This window comes from Prorops nasuta, unplaced genomic scaffold (genome assembly GCF_024137725.1).
Source record: "Prorops nasuta isolate Cenicafe-Biocafe unplaced genomic scaffold, Cenicafe_Pnas_1.2 PNAS00013, whole genome shotgun sequence".
NCBI classification, from domain to species: domain Eukaryota; kingdom Metazoa; phylum Arthropoda; class Insecta; order Hymenoptera; family Bethylidae; genus Prorops; species Prorops nasuta.
The window spans coordinates 2,274,046-2,284,507 of record NW_027116810.1 but is presented as its reverse complement, the minus strand read 5'-3'; the positions used below and the strand labels follow the sequence as shown (position 1 = coordinate 2,284,507).

At 30.2% G+C, this 10,462-nt stretch overlaps 1 protein-coding gene across 1 annotated transcript; it reads right to left on the bottom strand.

Annotated features, from left to right (window-relative positions):
* Positions 1-2,324: 2,324 nt before the first annotated feature.
* On the bottom strand, positions 2,325-9,323 carry LOC136778056 (uncharacterized). The gene is made up of 6 exons (XM_066734668.1): positions 9,265-9,323; positions 9,110-9,149; positions 8,623-8,641; positions 8,124-8,506; positions 2,648-2,849; positions 2,325-2,560 (listed from the first exon to the last, which is right to left on the bottom strand). The coding sequence occupies exons 1-6, from the start codon at positions 9,321-9,323 to the stop codon at positions 2,325-2,327; spliced, it is 939 nt and encodes a 312-aa protein (XP_066590765.1).
* Positions 9,324-10,462: the final 1,139 nt, after the last annotated feature.

The following is a 10,462-nucleotide window of genomic DNA, read 5'->3' as shown; positions in this document are numbered from 1 at the left end:
GTTAACATGCATGATACAATGAAATTTACTTGTAAAAAATCAAAATAACCACTATTGACTGTTTTATAAAAATAAAATTCTTTTTATGAAAATGATGTTTATTTCTTGTAACATTTGAACATTTACTTGATCAAAACGATGTTTATTGCAATATGTAATGAGTTATTAAAGACGCGATAAAAACATCAATGATTTTCCTATTCAATTAGCATAGTACAATCGACACCAGTTTACGTGTTACAAATGTTACAATTGACCCCACACGCTCCAAATTACTACGTTGTAAAATTTGTAACGTTATTCCCGTCAGTGCGAGGGGCCACTCACACTACGGGTTTTCCCATTACCTTCGCCCGTCCTTTTCTATCGGTATCAGGGCGCCAGTTGGTCAGTTGGGTGGCCAACAACCCTACGTTATCAATTGGGTCCTTCGACCCCCATTCTCTATGCATCTTATACGGCCCTGCGGCCATGCATATGGACGGTAGCGGTAGCCAGGGTCGCTCAGTATGCTAGGTCGTGGAGAGAGGGGAGGGTTCCTTACGGAAGTCCGAGCCTCGCAGACCTGCCTGCTGAGGGGCATACATTTCTCCCTCACCACCCACACACAGGTGGTGGTGAGGAGTGCGGGAACATGCGGTATCAATTGCCAAAGCATAGTGTTTTGCCAGGAGCGGACCACCACGGAGGCAATGTTCACGGCCCGTCCAGCCATAGCGCAAGCCTATGGGATTACGGAGGGCACCGGGACACATTCCAACGGGCTAACTACGCCCCTGCACAACCCACTATGCATTGGCCGGTATCGAGTCGTGACGTACGTGAAGGCTGGCCTATAGCACACGCCTCACGTACGCGAACCGACCCATGGATGTCTGAGTGCCGCGTCACGCGCTCACCAGCACGCACGGACACATCAGCACAGTCCCATGGTCGCGTTCCGACTGCCTGCTATGGCAGTCTGCGCACGACATTCGCGCAGCCTGCTTGACGCGCGTAACCAGCGTTCAAGCCAGACTCGATGTTCTATCTCCCCTCCTCGTGGGGACTTATAGACACTGTCATTGTTTTAGGACTCCCCGAGGCCGCTTCTCCTTATCTCAGGTTGCCTGGGTTGTTTGGCCTGGCCCTGCCTTACTTCTCAGGACAACCTGGACATCGTTTACTGGAGCGCCGGTCTTTTCATCCGGGCCTCTGCCTGTCAACGGGGTCTATCCTTGACGTTAGCTATAATCCACTCGTGAGCCTATCTCACGAGTCGGTAACGTAGGGATTAATAATATCCACTGTTCGGTAGCTTTTATGTTCTTTATTCGGTATCTCGTATACGTAACGGGGAACTTCGTTACAAATTTCTCGAAGATAATTTCATATTTAAAAATCGTTCGACATTGAAAAATTTACTCAAAGAAATGACGATTTCAGTCATGTGTTGAATTTTAATATTTACATAATAGTATTTGAGCAATTCAGAGTTAAAGAGCAAGTGAAATAATTACAAAAGAGTGCCTAAAACTGATTTTCTGATTTCTACGAACAGTGGCTTAGCATTGGCGGTCCTAAACTATTGCAACTACAGCGTCTTGTAGTGTTCAAGAAGGGTACTGAACGATTTTAAATTTCATTAATAGACGGAGCCATAAATTTGAACATTACAAGTGTCCCATGTTACAATTGTCCCCGATCTTCCCTATACATTAAATCATCAATTATACAAAAACAAAATATTTTTACCTATATTCGGTATTATATATTAAGTAGTAAAATATCATTCGTAAATTTTAAATTAGTTTCTTCATAAAATAATAAAGAATTTGTTTCAAAAGATTGAACATTATAAATAAAATTAATTTTAGTTAGAGCATTTATCGATCGCTGGAGGAGTTATATTATCTAATTGACATCTACAGATGTAATGAATATAAGGATATTTACCATTATGAGAATCATTCATAGGTGCGATTCCGAAAACTTTAAAGGCCTTAATAAAATTAGAGGCATTGTCGGTCACCGTTGCTCTTATCATCATAGGTGTTAAATTAAATGAGGAATGGATTTCATGTAAAGCACGTGCTATTGCTTCATACGAATGCGTTCCAGAAAATCTCTTGCATGCGAGTGCAACTGATTTTCGTTCCAATGTTTTGACAACCAGCTAATAAAAGTATAGGATTAATCAAAACTTAGGAGGTACAAATCAAATTTAAAACAAGTATAATAAAATTAATCAAATATATCATGACATTGCAATAATTAACAGAATAATGAATGGATATGGTAAACAAAATATAAATTAACAAAGATATTGCACATAGGCATATATTCTATTTGTATTTAATTGCTTTAACATTTACCCAATGAGCGGTAACACCTAAATATCGGCGGCTTCCGCCCGTCCAGACATCTGCTGTTGTACAAACGAAGCCACCTTCGTTAATAAGTAAACCTATTTCCAATTTAATTTTGTCTTGCATTTTCTTGAAGATATTATCAACTTTTTTCATTATTGTGTAGCGTGTTAAATGTTTTAATTGAGAACTTCCTATTTTTATTTGAAAATCTAAAAATTAATAATTGGTGAAATCCAATGCATTTTGCAATATTTTTTAAATTAAGTAAATTTTGATTGAATGAATTGAATAAATACTATCGAAAATTTTTCTGAAAGAAGAATCTTCCACAGCATGGAATGGAACCATAAATTTCAAAATGAAATTTACAATGTTTTGTTCAAACGTTTCTTGGTCAAAATAACAAGAAAAGCGTTTCTTATTAATTGTTGACTTGGAACCTTTCCGTTTCTCAATCGCATACTTGAGGTATTCTTTATATGCTGCAGCATGTTTTCTCTAAACAAAAGAATGAAAAGCAAATAAAATAAATGAAAAATTATAGTTAAATGTTTCTAACATATTCCAATTGTATCAATCAGACATATTTTTAATATAAAGAAAACAAAATTTTGTTATTTAATCGAATAATATTTTATGATTAATCACTCAATACCGAGCAAGAGAAAAAGAAAATGAAATATTACTACATATTTTCTTTTTGTAATTTTTTGCGATCATTTATTTTAATGATAAAATTTAATTTTGTACACGATCATAAAACGTTTGCTACCCATTAACTAGCCAAGCCTATAGTTAATCCAAGAATCACATACTGAAATTAAAAATTTATATTCACTTATGCTTGTGCCTGCGAGTATACATATCAACGACACTGATAGGTGGAGTGAGTAGCTAATATGTTAATTCATGAAGAATTATTTATTCATCAAATTTTACTATCGGTAAACATTCCCAATATAAAATATTCCTAAATCAACTACAACAAAGTTTTAATTTAATCTCTTTTATTTAATTGACGTTTCTTTGTAAAAAGAAAGATATATAAGTACGCTTAGCACATTTTTAGAAATTTTCGAGGGATAATTTGTAGAGAAGCCTTTTCGATTTAGTTGGCTCTTTTTTAATTTAAACTGAGTAAAAAGTAAAATTTGCTTAAGATTAAAGGGTTGCGGAAACAAAATAATAGTCACATTATTGTATAATGGGTGCTATAATTAACTACCCAAATATTTTACTTTTTATTGTTTTATAGCCGTTTTCGAATACGTATTTAATAATTAAAAAGAAACGTGTAGTAGTATTGTACTATAACCTAATCTGGATTCCTTTAAATTCAAAATATGCAAAGTTAATATAGTTTAATATACGGGAAAGTCTACCTTAGTTTTCTGTCATTATAAGTTACTTAATAAAGAATGTTTATAAAGGGTCGAATCTCTATCTTATGTTTAAAATGTTGAAAGTGGTAGATAATTTGAAAATATATGTAACAAATATTATTCAAAATTTTGTATATTACTGAACAAACTTTAAATTTAAATCAAAGCTTCGTGTTTTAATGATTTAAATCAAATAGGGTAATATCTCTTTTAATACTGTATAACAAAATGTGAAGCTCTCACATCTAATAATGATATTAAATTTTTCTTATAAAAACAATATTTACACTCTGCATTTGAGGCTGACATTTAATATGGTTTAATTATTATACTAATCAAGAGACACGGTAGTGTCTCGACGGCAAGTACAGAAAAAGTAGATAATGACATGTATATACGGCCGTCGAGGCACTACTCTCTTATACAGCAAGTTTGGCTGTCCTAATTTTCAAACCGATTTTTCTTTGTGAATAATCCACTATCATGATTTAAGCAAAGCTTTTCTTAAAATGGTTTTGAACGAGCTTTCATTTGAGCCCATAAACATTAAAATCGGTTCACGCAATCCAGAGATCTCATACTCTGTTAGCTATATATATGCCGAAGTTGAAATTCTTCTCCTTCCTTTCTGTATGTCTCGGGCTGAAGTTGGCTGCTATATTCAACTGCTATATTCAATACCGGCATAACCCTAATTTCGATCGATTTCGATAGAACTGTCAATAAGGTCAAAATCAAAATTACTCTGTATTAGGATAAAAATAGTGTGATATAATTCAAAGTGTAGATAATTAAACTAAAGGAATAAATACATGAAGGAGTCTGATGGAGAATCAGATAAGTAACACAACATTGTAAAATATATTAAAATTTAATATTTTGTGGTACTTTGTGGGATTTTATTTCAGGTTATAAATAAAATATTTTCCTTGTATGAACCTCTGATTTGAAGTCATACCAGTGCCAAATGCTCTAACAATTCTTGGAAATACCCTGTTATTTAAGAATGTAGATTAACGAAAATTGTAAATGAAACAGAAGGATGAGGTTGTTACGTTCACTCATAACCAACACACATGGTAGTGTTTCAACAACAATTAACATAAACGTTTTTAAGAAAAGTAAGTACATTGTGAAAAAAATTAGTTTAATTAAAGCAAAGTTATATACAAGGTATCCTTTCATAGTTTGCAATTTGATGCCAGACCAGTGCCAAATGCTATAACAATTCTTGGAAAAATGCAAGCACCAAAAAGTACTACCATAGTTAAAGAGGAATCAGTTACAGTTCCAGTGGATATTACTACTTTTTATAATAAAATAGATAATGAAGATAGTGCTGCCATGTGTTGCTGGAAAACAGAGCTTTGGTTTAATGCAACTACGGAGTACTGGTTGAGCAATGGAAACAGTAGTTTGAAATGTGATTAACTGTTGATGACTCAATGATATGTCAATTTACTAGCGAAAGAAAAAGATAAGCCAATTGTTCATTATCACATGGTAAAGTATGTGTAACTCATTCAACCGCTTAAAATGTATGTAATTAAAAATTAATTGTTTATTTATTTATTTTTTAATTCAGCTCAAGCATGTATTAAAATATAACAATTACTTTGTTGAGTCTCTCTTTCCAGATGTACTTCAAAGGTTATTGAAATACCCTGTTATTCAAAAATGCAGGTTATTGCAGATAAAACAGATAAGGATAATCTTGTTACATTCACTCATAATTAAGACACACGGTAGTGTCTCAATAGCTATAAACATAAACATTTTCATGTAAAGTAAGTACATTGTAAAAAGAATTTGTTTAATTAAAACAAAGTTATATATAGGCATTATTTCATAGTTTGCAGTTTGATGCCAACCAGTGCCAAATGCTATAACAATTCTTGGAAATACCCTGTCATTGGAGAATGCAGATTAACAAAGGTTGTAAATGAAACAGAGAAGGATGAGGTTTGAACATATGCTAAACATCCAGGTATGGAAATCAATAACAAATTTCATGTTTAAATTTTTCTTTTCTTTAAACTCATATGGATTTCAACTGTCCGATAGGTTATATCATATATAGAAAAATTTTCCATGAGACAATAAATCTTTCTTATTACTACGATTAAAGAAAAGCAGATAAATATTTTCTAATCGTTATTTAATATTCAATTATAATATAAAAAAGTATTAAAACCATATATTTACCTACGCTTCCCCAATCAGAATAGAAAGAAATTATTATTATTACCAAAAAAATTATTCAAATTTAATTTTTTATAAGAATAACATTGATTTTTATAATATAATATGTAATATATCTTTTGGTACTTAGTGAGATTTTATTTCAGATTGATTTACAATAACATGTTTATTGCGTCATTGTGCAAAGTTAAGCTGTAATATTTAATACAAGAAGTCAGAAATGATTCCAGTTTACCATAGAAAGAGCCATAATGCAAAGTTAATGTTGAGAGTTAAACCTAAGGAAAAAGGTGGAGAAATTAAAAAATTAATTTGGAAGCCAATTTTTAATAGCGAAAGGCTTGCAGGTGATTTTGGGCATAAACCCTTTGAAATATATAAGTCAATTAAATCATAATTTTAATGATAACGTCATCTAGAAATGAAACAATGAAAAGAAGTCATCATATTAATATTTTCCATGCAATAGAATTTACAGTGAATAACTTTGCGAAACTGAAAGCAGTATATCCACAAAAGAGTGGCTTCCATTGTATAAATTGGTATATTTCTTAGTTTATATTAATGAAAGGAAAATATAAATGGTACTAGTGTGCTGGAGAAAGTGCCATAATTCAAAGTTGATATTGACGGTAACAGCTAAGAAAATGATGGATAAATATGAGCTAATTTATAAGAAAATCCTTAAGAGTGAAGTGCTTGCAGGTGATTTTAGGCATACAACTTTGGAATTAGAAATCACATAGTTGATGAAAATTATAATAAATTTATGTAGATGTGTAAATATGAAAAGAATTCATGATTGCAATATTTTACATGTGATCAGGCATATGGTGAATAAAATTAGGAAACTGAAAGCTGTATATTTAATAAAGAGAGGCATCCATTGTATAAATTGGTGTATTTCCTAGTTTATACTAATGAAGGGAAAATATAAATGGCACTAGTGTGCTGGAGAAAGTGCCATAATTCAAAGTTGATGTTGAGGTTAACAGCTAAAAAAGTGATGGATAAATATGAGTTAATTTATAAGAAAATCCTTGAGAGTGAAGTGCCTGCAGGTGATTTTGGGCATACAACTTTGGAATTAGAAATAACATAGTTGATGAAAATTATAATAAAATCATGTAAATGTGTAAATATGAAAGGAATTCATAATTTCAATATTTCACATGTAATAGAACATACAGTGTGTAACTTCAAGAAACTGAAAGCAGTATACCTAAAAAACATAGACTTCCATTGCATTAACTGGTATATATTTTACAGTTTATATTAATGAAAAGAATATATAAATGTCACTAGTTTACCAGGGAAAGAGCCATAATGCAAAGATGATAGTGAGAGTAACACCTAAGAAAAAAGTGGATTTAAAGGTAAATTTAGAAACAAATTTTTGAAAGCGAAAGGCTTTAATGTGATATTGGGTATATGATGTTGAAAATATAACTCAAACAGTCATTGAATCCTATGTTAAATGCCTCTAAAAGTGTAATTATGATAAGAACTCATCATTGTAATATTTTGTATTATATTTAATAGATTAATAAATTAATATCTCGAATTGAAGCTTTACATTATGGAACAATGAGAACATTGGAAAATGTTTTATTAGATTGATTTAGTTAAAAGAATTTTTAGTTTTAATTCCTATATTCTTACAAAACGTTATAAGATCCCACAAAAAACAAGCTTTGCTTGTAAAAAAAGGACGGCAAGTACATAAGTCGTATCTAGTATGATTAATATATAGTAATATAAAATATTTTAATTAAAAAAAAGTAGTGAAATCCAAATGTTAGGCAAGTATAAATTTTTTCCATGGCGAAAATTGAAATTTAGAAAAAAGTAAATAGTAATACAAAAATTACTTGCCGGGCCCGTAATATTCATGTGTAAGTTGCTATCTTGCAATATAAGCATTGCTTCTCGTAAGTTAAAAATGTGGCTATTTAATACGATTGCATACAACGGGCCTGGCAAGTAATTTTTGTATTACTATTTACTTTTTTCTAAATTTCAATTTTCGCCATGGAAAAAATTTATACTTGCCTAACATTTGGATTTCACTACTTTTTTTTAATTAAAATATTTTATATTACTATATATTAATCATACTAGATACGACTTATGTACTTGCCGTCCTTTTTTTACAAGCAAAGCTTGTTTTTTGTGGGATTTAATTTACCTTAAGATGAGTTGTAAAATTTGATGTTGTTCGGATAGATCCTTTAATTTCTTTTAATGGATTACAATTTTGACAGACAGCGACAATTGTTCCTGTTGTTGTTTTACATTTGGATACATTAATGGTGAAATATTTTCCATCGAGGCAGGCTCCTTTACTAGATGAATGTAGCAATTCTTCGTTTGTATGTATTATTGATATATTGTTATTCATAACTGTTTCATTAGCAGAAACTTCATTAATAATTGATAATTGACTTAATGTTTTTTCTATTGAAGTATCTATTTCACTACTTGCAGCAGCCTGCGAAGAACTTGTCGCAGTAACTAATTCTAAATATTGCTTCATGTTTCTTTTTTCCTTAATCGATGAATTATTCATTACTATTTACAATCAAAAGTAACTGAAATAAATCAATATAATACCTACTATAAATATATATGGATAGATAACACCCCAAAATATGTATTAATCTGATATTTGGAGGTGCTGTTCATACATAGTTCTACAATAATTTGCTATAAAATTTATATTATATTGAATTAAATATATAACGTAAAATCTATTAACAAATGTATATAATGTTATTAATATTTTGTTTATAATTAAACATTTAACCAGTAGTTATATCAAAAGATCCGTGACAAAAATATGCTCAATTCAACATATTACAAGTTTAAATTTAAATTATTGTAGCATAATGAGACAACATTAACTATAAATTTATGTAGATGACATTATTAAAAAGAGATATACTTTACATGTTTTAATGCGACAAATAATTATAATTGTTAATAGAGTTATTATACATTAAAAATTTTATCAATAGTCAAATTTATACAATTGATAAAAAAATGTTGTTTTCAATGGTCTTTTACTGTCTTAAATATGTTTGATCTCTATCTAATTATTTACCAAAGAACAAACATAAATAAAATATAATAAAGGACAAATTGCACTAATATTTTTTAATCAATTGTATAAACCTGACTATATTTTGACAGAACGTTTAACAGTATATTAACTCTGCTAACAAGATATTACAATTATTTGTTATACTAAGAAATGTAAAGTACATCTGTTTTTAATAATTTCATCTACATAAACTGAAAGCTAATGTTGTTTCATTCTGCTTTATTACTTTAATTTTAAGTTTATAAAATATTGAATTAAGTATATTGATATCACAAATCTTTTCATATAACTAATTTTAATTTCTTAATTATACATAAAATTTAAAGAAAATTATATACATTTGTTAATAGTTTGTATGTGATATATTCAATTCAATATATGACAAATTTTATGTCAACTTACTGTTAATGCAAACGTTTATGCATATTTTTACATTAACTTTAAAAATGTAAGGTTAAATTATTAAAGAAATGTATATACCTTTTTCCATTCGTTAACTTGGCAATTTATCCAAATTCCTTATAACTTTTTATTTTAAAATTTACGCTTCCAATATTAGGGCCGGTCCTGGACAAGAAATCAGGCAAGCCTTATATTCACCATAACGGACCGAAAACTGAATGGGTGCATCCACAGAAGCACAACCGCTCAAGGAGCGCTCAGTGAGCATTTTCACCTGATTGGCAAAACCCAAACTTACAACCAATCAGATGCGATTGCTTATTAAGCAGCTCAATGAGCGGTGCTGTTCTGGATAGCCCTAATATTGAAAATCATGTTCGCAGCGCTGAGAAAGTGACGTCATTTTTGAAAGTCAATAAATTGTTAACTGATAGTACATATTATTTTGACAGGATGATGTAGCCTATGTATTATTCTTGAAATAATTGTAATATTTGAACAAATGGAAATGTAAAAAATATGTGAAGTAAAGTTGAAATTGATTATGGAAAAAAGTATACGTAGGGTAATATAGTGTTCTAGTGCACAATTTTGAAGAGTATACAGGTGAGAAATACAAATTTTAAAAAATATATGCCGATTGATTTCTATGCTAAAAAATTTATATTGACATATAATTATACTAAGGTTTCTTTATAATTAAAATTAAAGGTAGAATATTATTTATAGATAAATTTTTAGTCTACGTACTCTATTGCAAATTGCATACTCTTGCACTATATTATTTGGCTCTTTGATTTGGGCGTTTAATTATGGAAGATAAACATTGATTTCTCTACTATTATCTCTCGCAGTATTAATATGTATAAATGAGTTTGTGTTTAATTTTTACTTATTATATGTATCTATTATGATTTTACATATATTAAACATATAATTATTTGATTAATTTGTTGAAATTTATATTTTATTTGCAGAATCGGTTCAATACAAGATTTAACAAAATTAAATATCAAATAGTA

Coding starts and splice junctions, on each gene's coding strand:
- LOC136778056 (XM_066734668.1), bottom strand. CDS start 9,323: ATGAAAAGATTTGTGATATCAATATACTTAATTCAATATTTTATAAAC. Junction 2,850..8,123: donor ATTTTACAACTCATCTTAAG/GTAAATTAAATC, acceptor TCTTTTGTTTAG/AGAAAACATGCTGCAGCATA. Junction 2,561..2,647: donor TTTCAGAAAAATTTTCGATA/GTATTTATTCAA, acceptor ATTAATTTTTAG/ATTTTCAAATAAAAATAGGA.